We start from the raw sequence: 18,092 nt of genomic DNA on the forward strand, positions 1-18,092 counted from the left end.
CTGCTATCGTGGTTGTCCTGTTTCAACGCAGGCAAGGGCCTTGGACAAGGCGCAGATAGTCCCAGGAACAGCAGCAAGAGAGCAACCAGTTCAGTCCAAGGTCATACACAGGAGTTCTGAGGAGGTTTTGCAGGCACAGGCAGAGGTGAGGTCAAAGCAGTCCAAGTTCGCAAGTGTCAGTTTTATCAAGTGTCAAGGCCAGCTAAGGGGTGTCCGAAAGCATTGTCCAGATGGGTAGCTGAGGGTCTAGGAGCCTGGCAGATCTGGTATCTTGGAATGCAGTCAAGGTGCAGGCGCTGTTGTTTGCAGCAGAGAGCTGGCATCCGCGGGGTTGAATTTATAGCTGGTCGTTAATCAGCACAGCTGGCTAATGAAGTCAGCATGTTGCTTTTAAGGGAGGCCCCACGCTGTGACTTCCTTTTGTTCTTTTGCTGCTCCTGTCTGATTCTAAGCCATTCAGAGGGATGGGTGGATCATTTCAGGCTCTGCTTCCAGCATTTGGGGAAATTCAGGAACTGCTCAAGAGGGGCCAGGCTGCTCCTGTAATATTTCCGGAGGACGACTGTCAGTCAAGGCCTCCTGTTCCTCGCCTAGCTCTGGCTGGGGCCCATTGTGCTGGCTCTCCCCTTCCTCTTCTTCCTCAGACGAATCCTCCTCCAGGTAGGGCATGACCGTGATCCACTTCTCCGAATTCTTTAGGCTGGAAGTCTGCCTCTTCACCTTGTATGGTTTCCTGGAAGGCTTTAGCAAGGGCAGCCTCTGAGTGCAGCCAAGGTTGCAGGCAGCCTGGTTTGTCTGTGGGTTCCTCGGCCTTGATTTCTGCCCCCTTGGCTTCACATTCTGCCCTTTCGCGTGCAGCCTCAGCTTCGCATTCTGCAGCTTCGAATTTTCTATTTTTGCACATTCAGCGTGTTTTCTTGCTGCTGCTGCCACCGCCGCTTCCATGAGTGCTTGTGCTGCAGCGACAGCAAGAGCGTTGCTACTTGCGTGGCTAGACCCGCTAGTCCTCCGTGTATGCCTAGATGATGCCTTGGAGCTTGATGTTGTTGAAGCTCTGAATGAGGGACAGCTTTTACCTTTGGGTTCTGGAAGGCTCTCTCTTTCACTAGTGGCATTATGGCAAGGTGCGTGTTGCAAGGCTTCCTGTAGCTCTCTCTCCCCTGCAGCCAGGATCCGATTTCTTAAGTCAGACTGAAAGTTAGCAACTAGCTTCCCATGACTGCTGCTTATTTCCATTAAGCTTTCTGCATTACACTAACCTGTATCTCTATCCAGTTTCTCTAGAATGCAGTGCTGCCTTTGTAGCAACTGCTGCCATGCATCACAGCGCTCTGCTCTCCTGTCACTAATCTTCTGTAATTAGTCTGCATGAGATACTTGTTTGACCATCTCCATAGCACTTGCTGTTTTCAACCATGCGTCATCACACTTCTTGGAGATTTCAGCCTCTTGCATCTCCAAGAACTCTCTCATCTTGGGAATCCATTTGCAAACCCTTTCTCTGGACTGACTTCTGTTGCTCTCTATTCTGGATATTCTGTCATAGCAGCAGTTTGCTGTTTAACACTGGGTGGCTTAGGAGCTGTTGCAGATAGCAAACTTGGGCTAATCCTTCTAGAACCAGGCTTTAGCCAGCACGTGGAGCAGGTTCACTTAATGAGCCCCCCTACTTCTCCTCTGTGTTTACCCTGTGGCATTACATGAGAGAAGCACTCAGGAGTAGCCTCTCTGGGAGTCTGGCTGCTTGCTTCTGGCTATGGCTGGAGCGCTATTCCTAGGAAATAAGGAGGTTGTCACAAATGAAGGTTAGGTCCAGTGGGGAATTATTGGTGGATGCTGAATAAAAAGGGGTGAGGCCTGGTAAAAACAGTCTTCTCTCCCAGGTCTTCTGGGCCTCCTGCTTCTTTGCTGACTGGGCCGAAAGGTAAAGAAAAACTCCCGCCCAAAGGAAAGTCTCTACTAGTTCATCTCAGGCTGCTAGGATCCATCTACAACGGTCTGCTAGCCAGGCCTGCTGATCTCTCCACAGTATAGACTTATACATTTCTTATACTTCTTATACAATACAGAACTGGGGGCAGCACAAGTCCTAATGTCTATATGCTACCTCCAGTTTCAGAGGTACTCAGCAGATGTCCGCACCATCCCACTGAGTTAACTGCAGTGTCGTTTGCTGTCTAGGTAGTTCATTCTGCAGAGTCAGACATTTCTGGAACATATTTACAGGCAGCCCTGCTTCAAAAGCCTTTTGAGAATTGGATGCAGAAGTTATTGAAGCAGGGACAATGGAGGCCAGTTCTCAGTCTTCCAGGAGAAGTTGCAGCCAACTTATCAGAGGAACCTGGTGGTAGGGCGCCATTGCACTCATGCCCTGCTTCTGGGTTCCTGGTCGACAGCTGGTTGACCACTGTGTGAACAGACAGCTGGACTAGATGGACCCTTGGTCTGATCCAGCATGGCTCTGCTTATATTCTTATGATAGTCTGCCTGCCCAACTGATCTCTCACTCTGGGAGAGTCCCACAAACAAGAGACTGGGGAGGCAACCTCTCTAGAGATCCGTGCCCGCTGTTTTGTGTGGCTGATTTGGCTCTTCAGGAAGGCCACTCACCCACCCACTGCTGTTAGCACTTCCACCAATGTTGGGATTCAGTTTTGCTGCAGAACAATAGTAAAATCAGAAGTTGCCATTGTCAGGCAACAGTTGAGGCCACACCCTATCAGGCTCTACTCTTTTTCGTTCTTCTTGCTGTTTAAGCCTCATCTTGGAGGCCCTTTGCAAGAGCAGAGAGAGCATCAGCCTCCCTTGCCTTGCTGTCTTCTCCTGGCGGATTGGGCCCAGGGGGAGTGTGAAGGCTGGCAAGCAGGTGGGCCCAGTCCGAGGGGGAGGCAAACTGAAGCCCTCTTGCCTGACAGCTTCCCCCCACTGTAATGAGTGTAATAATCATACTTCAGATACAGTCCATCCAATATTACCCACCTTTTAAGACAAGAGAGTTAAGGAGGTAACGCAAGCTAATTTCAGGGAAGTGAAGGGGGCTCTAAAGGCCCCTAACTTTGTGCTTAAATTGGGGTTTTTCCCTAAACAAGTGCCACGGATCATTTAAGGCTTTCTATACGGCTTTCCAGGGTAGAGTCCTCTCGGGCGGCTCACCCTAAAACCGCTTTCACGTCAAAATACAGCTCCCAACAACGGCCACGCAACGGCGAAGCTCCGCCCTTACGACTGGGTACAGCAGCCGTTACAGCGGGGAGCGGCTCCAGCGGGGAGCGGGAGCCTCGGAGGAGGCCGCTGCGCACGTGCCCCGCAGAGCCGAACGGGCCCCGCTGGCGAGCAGCCGCCGTGGCTTCTCCCCGAGGCCCTCGCGGGCGCGGAGTCGCGGCCGGCGCCGTGCAGCCCCTCGGGCCTCCTGGCCACAGCAGGGCGAGCAGCGCTGGCCCGAGACGGTCGCGCCCCTGCCGGCCCGGCGCGTCCCGCGACGAGGGAGGATGCCCGGGAGAGGGCGGCGGCGGCGGCCGCCCGCAGGCGGCGCTTGCCCGGCCCTGCCGGGAGAGGCGCCGAGGAGGGATCTGCGGCTGGGCCGGCCGCGGCCGCTTCCTAGAGAGGCAGGGGAAGGGGCCGCGCCCGGCGGAAGCGTGCGCCCGAGGCCCGCCTGCCCCTGCAGAGGGGAGGCGGCGAAGACTTCCTGCCGGCGCTGCCTCGGCGCCTGCTGGGCGGGAGCAGGTGAGGCCCCCGCCGCCGTGGGCCTTCGGGGCGAAGCGGGTCCCGGGGCGGCGGGGGCGGCGGGAGAGCTGCCGCGCCGCGTCCACGCGGACTGAGCCACGCATTCGCCTGCCCCGCATTGCCTGAGCTATTCCCGTTAATCGGGGTCGGCGCCCCCCCGCAGATGCGGGGCCCCCGGGGCAGGTCTGCATGGGCCGGGACGCTCCCCCCGTTCTCTGCCGGGTTGGGCGGGGGGCGACGAGCCTCCGCCCTTGGCGGCGGCGGCGGCGGCGGCGGCGGCTGATCTGGCGGCCCCTGGAAGGGCAGCAAAGCCGTAGCTAATTAAATGCCTAATACGGACGTTTTACTTCCGGTGGGAGCGGAGGGCAGAGGTGAAGGTGGGTTGTCGGGTCGTTGCTGAAGGCAGCAAAAGCTGTTGGCCAAGCCCTGTGCTGCGGGTCTGCACAGAGGGGCAGCTGGAGAGGAGACCTTTCGGGACGCAGGAGACGCCTGATAAGCAATCAGTCCCTCAATCGATGGGGAGCGGGGAAATAAGGGAGAAAGACAAAGAGGCGCTAAAGGTCTGAACAGCAAAAAAGCAAACCTCAGAGGTTACTGTGGGCCCCACTGGTGAGCAGCCGCTGTGGGCTTCTCCCCCAAGGCCCTCGCGGGTTCGGAGTCACGGGCCGGCTCCGTGAAGCCCCTTGGGCCTCCTCAGCAGGGCAGTGCCTCCGTTTTTCTGTGGGGCACAAAACTTGTGGTTTCCTCCTGGGCGAACATTTCCTCTGTTCCAGCCTTCTGACTCTCTCTGCTGATGATGTGGCGGTTTCTGTATCCAACTGTAAACTGGTAATCCCTAAAATCTTAGAAATGATTTCAAGCTATGGTGAAGTGGCCAGCATGCAAGTCAATCTAGATAAATCTAAAATATTGCCTTTAGATTTACAAGCTATAGATAGCGTTTATTAACAAGCATAAACGGGAATTCCTGTGGATTCATTAACCGTTAAAGTATTTAGGATTAAAACAGGGAGCAACCCTATGGCCACTAGACAGCGGCTAGACGGCCATGGGATATCCTGTTTTCCGGGAACTGACCTCCCCCCACTTCCATGCTTCCTCAGAGGCAGCACGGAACAGCCCCATCCTATATGCTCACAAGAGGAGCATGGAGTGGCCGAAAAGGGGCATGTCTGGGGGAGTTCCAGGGAAGGGAGGGTAGAAATGCTTGTACGACACATCCAGTGTTTCATACAGCAGCCTCCTTCCCCGCTCAGAGTTCCTACGGCTAGACAGCCGCAATCGGCTGTCTAGCCAAAAATGCAGGGCAAGAGAAGTGCGGAGGGAACAATCCCCTCCGTGCTTCTCCTGCCCTGATTTGGATAGGTGGTCGCCTCTGAGTTCGGAGGTGGCTGCCTATCTCAACAGGATTGTGCCCTAATTCTACTAGTTTCCATAGAGAGAAGGAGGGTGGTTTGGGAATATTCAATTTACATTGCTACTATGTAGCCTTTCAGCTTAAACAACTAATAAGCATATTAAACTTGTGAATCATTGGTATTTAACTCCTGTTAAATTACATTATATTAATAAGGATGCCGCAGATAAATACTGGCACTGTGGTGAAGACAGAGGCTCCTATATTCGTATATGCTAACAAATCGCTATTGCATTAAGACCTGATCAGTTTTTGTTGTTTAGCAGCAAGATTTATTTATTTATTTATTTCATTTCTATACCGCCCAATAGCCGAAGCTGTCTGGGCGGTTCACAAAAATTAAAAGCGAACAACACACAATAAAACCATTTAAAATATATAGAACATTAAAACCACAATATAACAATACAACCACAATAAAACCTAGCAGCAGTGCAGGAGTTTAAAATACAGACTTAAAACAGCAAAGCTAAAAATTTAGAAAGCTAAAATGCCTGGGAAAATAAAAAGATCTTCACCTAGCGCCGAAAGGAATACAATGTAGGTGCCAGGTGAACCTCACTAGGGAGCTCATTCCAGAGCCGAGGTGCCACAGCAGAAAAAGCCCTCCTCCTAGTAGCCACCCACCTCACTTCCTTTGGCAGGGGCTCACGGAGAAGGGCCGCTGACGATGATCTTAAGGTCCGGACAGGCACATATGGGAGGAGGCGATCCTTCAGGTAACCTGGCCCCAAGCCGTTAAGGGCTTTGAATGTTAACACCAGCACTTTGAATCGGGCCCGGAAATGGACTGGCAGCCAGTGCAGCTGGAAAAGTACTGGCGTAATATGAGCTCGCAGGCCAGTCCCTGTTAACAATCTTGCTGCCCTATTTTGGACCAGCTGAAGTTTCCGGACCGTTTTCAAAGGCAGCCCCACGTATAACGCATTGCGGTAGTCCAGACGAGAAGTTATCAGAGCATGGATCACTGTAGCTAGGCTATCTCTGTCCAGATAAGGGCGTAGTTGGTATACCAGCCTAAGCTGATAAAAAAGTGCTCCGTGCCACTGAGTTCACCTGTGCCTCAAGTGACAGTTCTGGATTGCACAGAACTGGATTGCACAGAACTGGAGAAATCAAAATGTCCAGTCGACAACGGAGGGATAAACTATGGTTGATTGCGCTCATGGAAAACCTTGAGTTACATGTGGAAAGGATGAGGGACCCGAGGAAGACTTTTATGCAGTTTGGCATCCGTTTATTTCCCATGCTAATAGGGATACTGACGGATTCAGTATACCAATATCTCATGAACATCTATGGGAAGCTTTGGTGCATCAGCAATGATTTTCATCTATATATAACTTTTTTATGGACGGTTGAGAAGAATAAGGGTATGAGCTTTATAACAAGGAGGGCTGTCCATTTCTTGGAAGTATTTTTTGTGCATAGTTTGGTCACTTTTTATTGTCCAATTGATGATGCCATTTGTGTGTGTTTGTGTATGTTGTTGGTTGTATAATACATTTTATAAATAATAATAATGATAATACCAGAACCTTGCGGTCTCCTCGCACAGAGGATGCTGCCCTGTGAGAACATTTCGTGCCTCCAGTGAGGCAGTGCCTAGCTAGGATAGTTAGGAATGGAGCCTCCATCTGCTGAGGCCGTATTCCTCACAAAATCAGGCAGAACTGTGATGGGTATTTTTTAATTGTATCACGTAAAACAAAGTCTACTGAAAGAGAAACATATGTGTTCATCAGCATTTTTAACTTGTATGTATTTATGAATCCTCTTGCTTAATATATTGACTTTTAAAAACCAGAAGACTAATCAACAAAGATGGATTTAAATGACTGACAGCCTTAATTTAAACCAATTTTAGGATAGATTAATGAAAGAGAGTCTCAAGGAGAAGATGGCAGCCGCAGCAGGTGTCACAGAGAGGGTGTGTGGCTGGGGACTTAGATGAAAAGCAGGTAAGCCTCAAGGGAGGGCCAAGAGGGGGAATGTAGTTTTCGGGGGATGACTGGTGAGAGATGGACCTGTGTGCGGGGAGGGGAGGAGATGTGTTCTGACACTCCTGCCAGTGAGGGGCTGTGGTCAGTGGCTCTCAGGGGAAGGATCCCCCTCAAACCTCTAACTTCTCTTTCAGTCTTGGCTGACTTCCCTTCCGGGACAAGACCTGCTTACAAGTTGAAGTCCTGCACATTTTGTCTTTTCCTGACACGGTAATGATTCTTTAGCAGAACAAAGCCTTGCCTTTAAGGAGCCTTAGTAGCCCTGCCTCCAATGACAGTCTTTGGCCAGATACATGAGAGGAAAGAGTTCCTTTGGACCAGTTTGAGGATTCTTGGGTCACAGATCAAAGATGGCCAAGCAAGGCTCAGCTGGCGCTGAAGCACAAGGAGACTCTGATGCCATCAAGAGCGGGAGCAATGGGGAATTCTGGGAAGGAACGGTGCAGAAGATCCAGGCTGAGGACACGGTCAGCTCAGATGTGCAGCGCCGGCGTTTCAGGCAGTTCTGCTACCAGGAGTCTGAGGGGCCCCGAGAGGTTTGCCACCAACTCCACGATCTTTCCTGTCGGTGGCTGAAGCCAGAGCGACACACCAGGAACCAAATCCTGGACCTGGTGATCCTGGAGCAGTTCCTGACTGTCCTGCCAGGGGAGATGGCGAGCTGGGTGAGAGAATGTGGAGCGGAGACCAGTTCCCAGGCGGTGGCCCTGGCAGAAGGCTTCCTCCTGAGCCAGGCAGAAGAGGAGAAGCAGAAAGAGCAGCAGGTGAGAGCATTTTGTCCAGGGGGTCAGGAATGTGAGGGGGGATATCCGAAATCTCCCTACTAATTGCCCAACCCCTTCCGGAAATCTCCCAAGGAGAGAGGCCCCACACCTCACTTCAAAACTTTTTTTGCCTCTACCATTCCTTCTCTAATCCTTCTCCTCATTCCATTTCTTGCATCATCATTCCTCTTTCAGGTTCAGAGTCTGTTCACAGAAGTGGGGCCTGACTTCTCTGCAGCACAGCGGGCTCCACCAGACACCAGGCAGAGCCCCCCACAGAGAGGGATCAGGCAGGATGGTATCGAACGTGTCGCCCTGCAGGGTGAGGATTAATTTGGGGGTGGCTGTATTTCTACCTGGTCTGGCTTTCTGGAGAATCTAAGGGAACCTTGGCCTCCTTTTTATGATTCCCCTGGATTGCTTTCGGGGGAAGACGCTTGTCTCCAGCCTTTTCCACACCGCAGAACTATGTTTAATTTCCAACACTTGAAGACTTTATACATGGAAACCAAGAGTTTGATTTGTGGCTAAGAGCACCAAGGGGGACATGCGCATTTTTACCCAACTGAACTATCAAAAGGCAAATCGAGGATGAGACATCTTGTAATGCCCAGGTGTACTTGGACTTGCATCACTTCCAGTGCAATTCTATCTATTTGACTGGGACTTCATTCCTATCGTGTTCCAAGGGGCTTCCTTCCCAAGAGTTAAGGACTGTAATGTCAGCCTTGGAGACACTGTGTGCTCCTAGCTTCCCATGACTTTTCTCTCTTGCAGGGGCTGGAGCAATGCCAGCAGTGGGCACTTATCCATCTCTTTTTGTTTGTGACGGAGTGGAACCAGATCAGGTATTTTATTTTTATTCTATTTATTAAATTTATTAATCGCCCATCTGGTTGGTCACCCAGCCACTCTGGGCCATGTACAATAATAAAACAATTTAAAACAATAAAATTCTACATTTAGAAACAATATTTCTAAAAAATACCCTAACCCACCCCAAATGCCTGCCTGAACAACCTTGTTTTTAATGCATGGCGGAAGCTCATTAAAGGGGGAAGGATCCCTGGGGAGACAGGCAGGGAGCAGTCTGGGTGCCTCCGTCCCCTCCTCCCGTCCCAGTGCCTGAATGAACCCCTATCCCTATGTTCCCTTCTGGCAAAGCTACGGTCGTAAGGTGAGCCCTGGTGGACCGGGCGAAAGGCCCATCTAGTCCATCATCCTGTTTCTCACTGTAGCCGACCTTATGCCTCTTGCAAAGCCTTGAGAAGGAAACATTTATTTTTTCCTCCAGGCTCTAGTGACTTTTGAGGAGGTTGCTGTGTGCTTCACGGAGGAGGAGTGGGCACTGCTGGATTCTCACCAGAGAGCCCTGCACTGGCAAATCATGGAGGAGAACCGTGGGATCGTGGCCTCTCTTGGTAAAGCTCCTTATTTTGCTTCTTAAGGATATTCTGGATTTCCAAGTGCAATCATGGTGAGGAAGATACTAACCAGGCATAGTTGAAGGTCTGGTGCGCTGGGGCCCTGAGCAGTTCAACTGCATGTTTCAGTACCTCCAAATCACTTCTCTCAGTCTACCAGGACTTGTGTATTTTTATATACAAAATCATTCATAATCCTGCCATTCCCTTAAACAGCATTCCACAGAGGAGCTAATACTGGTGAGACATCAATACAAAACTTTAAAAAACCACAACAGAATCAAACCAATAGTCAGCATCCAGTCAACCAATGGTCTGGAAACATTAAGAGCTGCAACAAATGCAAACACAGAATTGACCCACCATAGAATCCCAGCAGCCAGCACCCAAAAATGAAGTTAGTATACAGAACCCAGACCCAGCTTTTTCTCTCTTAGTCTTTTTCTCAACCTCCAGTCACTCTTCACACATAGACACCCAGATACCCAGGTTACATCCACCTTTGCTGGGATGGAGGGATGGGAAAGATACCTGCTTCGCTCTGCCTGAAAGCAACAGAACTCTGGGGTTTGCTATGCCCTGAAAAGCAAGCAAACTCCTGCCGATCGTGGACAGGCCAGAAGATCAAGGAGGGTTCAGTAGTGTGGACCCGGGTCTGATCATACAAGCCAGAAAGGAGGTATAACAAGATTCCTGGGTGGTGACAAGAGCGGTTCCATGCTGAAAACCATGAGGTTTGGACAAGTGCTTACCAGAGCCATCTCAAATGTAACAGAGAGCGATTTGGGATGGGTGCCCAGTAAAGGAGGTGCTAAGCCTGCAGTGATTCAGGATTGCTTCTTTCCTGAAAGGCTCAGAAATTCATAGCTGAGTACCTGAGCTGGTAATGTCCATAGCAAGAAGTGCATCCCATCTAAGTCTTTTCCGTTCTTCCCTTTATCGAAATCTTTAATTCAGGGTGCTCAATTATTTGAAGTTCTGTTGCTAACTCAGTCTTTTAGAAATTTCATGTTTTCATTGCAGTTGACAGGTGGGATGGGGAGAATAAGACAGAACCATGTGGGATTTCACCAAAAAAGGACAAATGTATAAACAGCAATGAGCAGAGGAGGAAAACTGAAGTTAATTGGAACAGGAGGAACAATTCCTTTCCCAGGGCTATGGCTACAATGATACCACAATCCAAGAAGAAATATATAAAAGACTGGAAAAGAATAGGCTCCATACGCATAGGAAAACTTCTAATGCTGAATCAAAAGTTAAAGCTTATTGCAAAATTCACACATTGAAAAAACATATAAATACTTAAGAGTACGGAAAGAGCTTTAGTCGGAAAAAGTTTCTCAATTATCATGAAAGAAAGCTGGTGCAGAAAAGGGAAACTAAAGTGATCAAGAGGCTGGACCACCTACCCTATGAGAGATGGTTAAAACAGATGGGATTGTTTAGCTTGGAGAAAAGGAGGGTAAGGGAAGATACGATAGAGGTGTACAAATTGATGCATATTGTGGAGAATGTGGTTAGGGAAACATTTTTCTCCCTCTCTCAACATACTAGAACCCAGTGGGGTCATCCTATGAAGCTGATTGGTGGGAGATTCAGGACAGATAAAAAGGAGTTCTTCACACAGCGCATAAACTATGGAACTCACTACCATAGGATGTAATGGTGGCCCCTACTTTGGATGGTTATAAACAGAAGTTGGACAAATTTCTGCAGGAAAAGGCTATCAATGGCTACTAGTCTTGATGGCTGTGTCCTACCTCCAGTACCAGAGGCAGTGAGCCTATATACACCAGTTGCTGAGGAACATGGGTGGGAGGGTGCTGTTGCACTCATGTGTTGCTTGTGGGTTCCTGGTTGACAGCTGATTGGCCACTGTGTGAACCGAATGCTGGAGTAGATGGACCCTTGGTCTGATCCAGCATGGCTCTTCTTATGTTCTTATCTCATACAGGGGAGAAGCCATATCAGTGTTTGGAGTGCAGAAAGAGCTTCATTGAGAAGAAGCATCTCAAGTCCCATCAAAGAACTCACAGGGGGGAGAAACTGTATCAGTGTTTGGAGTGTGGAAAGAGCTTCAGGAGCAATCGTTATCTCACTTGTCATCAAAGAACTCACACAGGGGAGAAGCCGTATCAGTGTTTGGAGTGTGGAAAGAGTTTCAGGAGCAATCATAATCTCACTTGTCATCGAAGAACTCACACAGGGGAGAAACCATATAAATGCTTGGAATGTGGAAAGAGTTTCCGGGAGAAGAATCATCTTACTCGTCATCAAAGAACTCACACAGGTGAGAAGCCATATAAATGTCTGGACTGTGAAAAGAGCTTCAGTCAGAGGATACATCTCACTCAACATCAAAGAACTCACACAGGGGAGAAATCATGTAATTGTTTGGAGTGCGGAAAGAGCTTCAGGAGCAATCGTAATCTCACTCGTCATCAAAGAACTCACACAGGTGAGAAACCATATAAATGCTTGGAGTGTGAAAAAGGCTTCTGTCAGAAGATCGATCTCTCTCAACATCAAAGAACTCACACAGGGGAGAAACCATATAAATGCCTGGAGTGTGGTAAGAACTTCAGTCAGAAAAGAACTCTCACTGATCATCAAAGAGTTCACACAGGGGAGAAACCATATCATTGCTTTGAATGTGGAAAGAACTTCATTCAGAAGTGCAATCTCATTCGTCATCAAAGAACTCACACCGGGGAGAAACCATATCAGTGTTTGGAGTGTGGGAAGAGCTTCAGGAGCAATCGTAATCTCATTCCTCATCAAAGAACTCACAGAGGGGAGAAACCATATCAGTGTTTGGAGTGCGGGAAGAGCTTCAGGAGCAATCGTAATCTCACTCGTCATCAGCGAACTCACATGGGAGAAACCATATGAGTGTTGGGAGCGCTGAAAGAGCTTCAGGAGAAATCATAAACTCACTTGTCATCAAAGAACTCGCACAGGGGAGAAACCTTATAAATGCCTAGAGTGTGGTAACAACTTCAGTTAGAAAAGAACTCTCACTGATCATCAAAGAGTTCTTATGGGGGAGAAACCATATAATTGCTTTGAATGTCGAAAGAACTTCATTCAGAAGTTCAGTGTTACTTCTCATCAAAGAAATCACACGGGAGAGAAACAGTGTAACTGTTCGCAATGTGGAAAGAGTTTCAGAAAGAAGGAACGTCTCACTCTTCATCAAAGAACTCATACAGGGCAGAAACCATATCATTGCTTGGAATGCGAAAAGAGCTTCAGTCAGAAGAAACATCTCACTCAGTGTCAAGCTAATAACACAGGGGAGAAATTATAAATCTCCATTTTTTGGAAAGGCAAGATCATTTTTTTCAAACTTTGGTGAAAATCTATCCTTTGTATTTTGGCTTATTAAGGGAGGGAGGTTTCCATTGGCTTGGTGAGGTTCTAAGCAGTGGGTCCAAAGTTATTACGGTTTTCCTGCCCCATTAAAGCCGATGGCACCAACTGCTCTCAGAGTTATGTCATGCGTGCTCTGCATCATTCTAAAGGTAGAATGTTACCAGTATTCCACAGTTTTCAGATGCATTTGATGTTGCAGAGGAAATCTAGTGGACTCCATGTGCAGTGCCTAATCCTTCAGTTTGGACATGTGATTTCCTGAGGTCAAGACAGCACTTCATGTACAGGTCTGCTACTGATGCATACAACGAGCAGGCATGGGTCAACTTATCAAGGATTCCTCCTGCAAGACAGCAAGGCCCAGATGCTTCATAAGGCAACACAGGACCAGAACAACATGGGGCGTCTTTGCTGCTTCCAGGCACTCCCCATCTCGATTTGGGCCTGAAGGAATATGGAAAATTGTGTGTCCATTGGGCAAGGGGCGCTACTTTATATGCGAGCACAATTTGTGACATTGCACAACATCTTCACTGATCACGGGGCATGTCTGTTAAGGCAGCAGCCTTTGCTTCTGATCTGTGTAGCTTCAGTCAGTATATATTAATTGATCAAAACACCTGCTAACTTAAGACCAGAGAAGCCTTTCCCAGGCTTGCTCAAGCTCCACAAAGCCAGAGAACTGGAATCTAAGGCCCATAGCTTAATTGACTTGTCCCGTGATCAGTGATGATGTTGTGCAATGTCACAAATTGTGCTTTCTGACAACATACCTTCCATGCACCCACACTTTCCATCGGTCTTTCAGGCCCAAATCCAGATGGGGAGGGCAGAGTCCCTGGGACCAGGAATGATGCCGCACATTGTATTGCCTTAAGAAGCAATAAGGCATTGTATTGCCTTAAGAAGAATGATTCCTGCATTGAGCAGGGGGTTGGACTCGATGGCCTTGTAGGCCCCTTCCAACCCTACTATTCTATGATAAGCATCTCAGTCTTAAATGTAATGCCAGAGGAATTCTCCTGTGTGTTGACTCCAGGTCTGTTTGTTGCTGACATCAGTCTCTGGGAGGAGACTGTGAGAAGGAGCCCTCTTCTAGCAACCATCATCTTTATGCTGTTTTTTGTGTTACTAGGGTAAGATTGCATTGCATGAGAGTTCCTTGTCCTGGATTTTGAACTGCAGTATGATGGAGAAAAAAAACATGCCTTCCCCACTACATTGAGAGTTCCACCAGCAGGCATGCTGCAGGACATTTTCATTCTCTACGCCCTTTTCTGGACAGGGATAACCTGGTTTCAGTAATCTATTCTCTGGTCATCTCCAGGTTAGAACACTGCAGTGCACTCTACATGAGGCTGCCCTCGAAGACTGTTCAGAAGCTGCAGATGGTGCAAAATGCAGCAGTCAGATTAACAACTGGGACCAGAAAGTCTGAGCACGTAAGACCAATTCTCGCCCCCTTGAATTGGCTGCCTGCATGTTTCTGAACCCGATTCAAGGTGCTGCTTGTACGCTGTAAGGCCTTACATGACCCGGGACCGCAGTACCTGATGGAACATCCCTCCCGACATGAACCTACCCGGACACTACAATCATTATCAGGGGCTTCCAAGTTCCTCCTCCGACAGAGACTTGAAAGGTGGCAACAAGGGAGTGGGCCTTTTCAGTGGTGAACCCCCAGTTGTGGAACCATCTCCCCACTGAGGCCTGTCTGCCACCAAAAGTGGATTCATTTTGGTGCCAGGTTCAGACTGCTCTCGCATTTAATGGCCTATGAGGGGGCACTTTTGTCCGCTGTCTTGAATAGGGCTGTTCTTGAAATTGTGTACTGAATTCCATTTGTTTTAAACGTTGTATCTTAAACAAATACTAGACCACTTTTGAGTATAATATTATAAAGTTTATAATGTTGTAGTTTGTATATGTTTTTAATGAATTGTTAACTGCCTTAGGGAGCCTCGGCTACTGGGCTGTATAGAAATGAAAGAAATAATAATTCTCCCCCAAAGGGGCAGCTATTGGGTATTGTCAACTACTGTGAAAGACCTTTTCACCACAGTCTACAGAAGACAACTGGCGGCCATTTGTGAAGTCTTAGATGTGCCACTTCTGAAAGCAGAGGAAATTTCTGAAGATGATAATGAGGAGGGTCACTTACTGCCCCCTAAAGCAGACTTGGGCTGGCAAAATGTTTGGGACACTGGGAGGAGGAAGAAATAGGAAAGAACAATCCTCTACTGCCTGGGCAGTGTGAGAACATGGAACCACTTCTTAGGTGAAAGGAAAAGAGGAGTTGGCCATCTTGTAAGAACTCTAACAACTGCACGTCACCAGCGAACATGACCACTGATGCGAGAGCGCCCATATTTGTGCTCCAGATCTTAGCCCTCAAGCCCATTTCTTTGTAGCTCTTGCCTTTGTTACTCTATCTTCAGAGGTTTAAGGCCTAGTCAGTCCCTTCTGTGCAGGCATATGCATGCATTTGGGGGCACTCAGCAATAATGACAGGTTGGGGAGGGCAGTCATCATTCGCTGACGGGCCCTCTCCGCTTCATCCCTTCGGGAAGGCCAGGGATGCGTGCTCTCAGTATCTGGGGACTGTCTCCTGGCCTTAAGCCCAGACTGGGTCATTTAGGGTGGGAGGTTTTGACTTAGGATTGTTTTTGTTGTTTGACGCTATGTTTGGCTATGTATGTTCTGAGCATAGATGCAACATGGGACAGAGACTTCAGCTCTAAAATAGTAATGAACACATGGGTGATTTAAGGGTTTTGTCTCTCCATGTTGTAGGGTCAAGATATGTCACAAAGAGCTGTTGTAACCTTCTCTCATGGGGGAGATGCTCCAGCCCCATAATCATTTTAGTTGCCCTTTTCTGCACTTTCCCAACTCTACAATATCTTTTTAGTTGTGGTGACCAGAACTGGACAAAGTATTCCAAGTGTGGCTGCAGCATGGATTTGTATAGGGGCAATATGATATTGGCAGTTTCATTCTCAATTCCTTTTCTAATTATGCCTCACATGGAGCTTGCCTTTTTTACAGCAGCCGCACACTGGGTTGACATCTTCACTGAGCTGTGCACCACAACCCCAAGGTCTCCTTCCTGGTCGGTCACCGCTAGCTTGGATCCCATCAGGCTATACTTGAAGTTGGGATTTTTTGCCCCAACATGTATCACATTACACTTGCTTACATTGAACAGCATTTGCCATTTAGTTGCCCATTCTCCCAGTTTGGAGCAATCCTTTTGGAGCTCTTCACAATCCCTTTTTGTTTTAACCACCCTAAATAATTTGCTGTCAGCAGCAAACTTGGCCGCTTCGCTGCTCGCTCCTAATTCCAGATCATTTATTGCACCCAGTGCAATACACTGGATAGCCCCCACCCCCCTGCTGGCTTTCTACCTTCATAACTGTTTTTTTATTTGGGTGTTTTCTCCCTGGAAAACTTGGTTGTTTACTACGAGAAGTTGGGGAAATTATAGTTATTTACAGTTACTGTGAGTATGGAGTAAGGACGGAAGAGTTCACCACCCCGGCTTCCTCCCTCTGTTGCTAAACTCACACAGTTGCTTAACTCGCTTGTTTGCTGACGCTTTGTCACTGGGGCTCCTTGCACTCAGAGTTGGCTCCCTCTCGAGCTTGCCTCCTTATTTAGATGGGCCCAACTGCTGCTGCAGTGAATCTGATTGGAGGGCCTCCTTTGAAAAGCAAAGGAGGCTGTGTGTGAACTCTTGATCAGCACTGGCTTTCAGTGGCTGGGAGTGTAGGTCAGTTGCCCCCCCCCCCCCCCCGGAATGGTGATTCCTATTCAGGAAGGAGGATTCTTAACAATAGCGAATGGGAGACCTATTGAGGGGAGATCCTCTGTTCAATGGGGTTGGAGGGGACAGCTGACAAAGAGTAGGTGATTTGGGAAGGCCGTGGCTTGCAAGGTCTGGATCCTTTTTTCCTGTGTTTTCTAAAACTTAACTGATATGCTGAATCCTTAAACTTGCTTTATTTGGTGAACTGCTTCTTAAGGCCTAAAGCCTGATCCTAAACTGAACCCAATCTGAAGCTAGCCTGCACTTTTTCCTGCTTTAAACAGACTCTGAGACAGCAGCTTCTCTACAGGCAACCTCCAGGGCTAACTCTCAATGCCGTGCTTTGAGGAAAGAGGCCTCAAAGCATGGCACTGAGGCCTGGGCAACACACCACTGGAGACGCCACCCACTCGATCTCTCATCTGGGGTGGAGGGAGAGGAGGCAGAGGGTGCTGCTGCTTCTGTGTTGCAGCAGTGGCAGCAGGCATCCCCCCGCCTCGAGCATTGGGGCACCTTGCACCGCCACTGAGTCCAGGCCCCTCTTTTGGTCATGGCAGCACAAGGTGGAGCAGCAACGCCCAGCAGATCTTCGTCCCGTCCCACTGAGTCAACTGCACTGTCCTCTGCTCTCTGGATAGTTCATCCTGCAGTCAAACATTTCTGCAACATATTTACTGGCAGCCCTGCATCAAAAGCGCTCTTTGAGCAGGGATGATGGAGGCCAGATCGCAGTCCTGGAGGAAAAGGCACTCCAGGATGCTGCTGCCACCTGATTCCCAGGAGCAAGAGTGGGAACAGGAGCCCTCCTCTTTCAGGGGTGGAGGGAGACCCTGTCCAGCAGAGCCCTGCGTCACCACCTCTGATAGCCATTGGCTCTTCCCCCAGTGTTTGGATTCAGTTTCACTGCAGAACCATTGTAAAATCAGGAATGGCCATTAGCAGGCATCTGTTGAGGCCACACCCTATCAGGCCCTTGTCTTCTTCCTCTTGGTGGAGGCCCTTTGCAAGAGCAGAGAGAGCATCAGCCTCCCTTGCCTTGCTGTCTTCTCCTGGCGGATTGGGCCCAGGGGGAGTGTGAAGGCTGGCAAGCAGGTGGGCCCAGTCCGAGGGGGAGGCAAACTGAAGCCCTCTTGCCTGACAGCTTCCCCCCACTGTAATGAGTGTAATAATCATACTTCAGATACAGTCCATCCAATATTACCCACCTTTTAAGACAAGAGAGTTAAGGAGGTAACGCAAGCTAATTTCAGGGAAGTGAAGGGGGCTCTAAAGGCCCCTAACTTTGTGCTTAAATTGGGGTTTTTCCCCAAACAAGTGCCACGGATCATTTAAGGCTTTCTATACGGCTTTCCAGGGTAGAGTCCTCTCGGGCGGCTCACCCTAAAACCGCTTTCACGTCAAAATACAGCTCCCAACAACGGCCACGCAACGGCGAAGCTCCGCCCTTACGACTGGGTACAGCAGCCGTTACAGCGGGGAGCGGCTCCAGCGGGGAGCGGGAGCCTCGGAGGAGGCCGCTGCGCACGTGCCCCGCAGAGCCGAACGGGCCCCGCTGGCGAGCAGCCGCCGTGG

The 18,092-nt window shown here is 49.1% G+C and overlaps 1 protein-coding gene across 1 annotated transcript in view; it reads left to right on the plus strand.

Moving 5' to 3' along the window:
* LOC146355944 (uncharacterized) overlaps positions 1-14,626 on the plus strand; it is a 30,531-nt gene extending 15,905 nt beyond the window's left edge. The window contains exon 8 of the mRNA XM_084830764.1: positions 11,399-14,626. Coding sequence (XP_084686890.1) covers positions 11,399-12,226 — 828 coding nt within the window. The 3' untranslated portion in view covers positions 12,227-14,626. The remainder of the gene's footprint in view (positions 1-11,398) is intronic.
* The last annotated feature ends 3,466 nt before the right edge of the window (positions 14,627-18,092 follow it).

This window comes from Heloderma suspectum, chromosome 2, assembly GCF_057233095.1.
Source record: "Heloderma suspectum isolate Gila_16-S chromosome 2, 16-S_ref, whole genome shotgun sequence".
NCBI lineage: Eukaryota > Metazoa > Chordata > Lepidosauria > Squamata > Helodermatidae > Heloderma > Heloderma suspectum.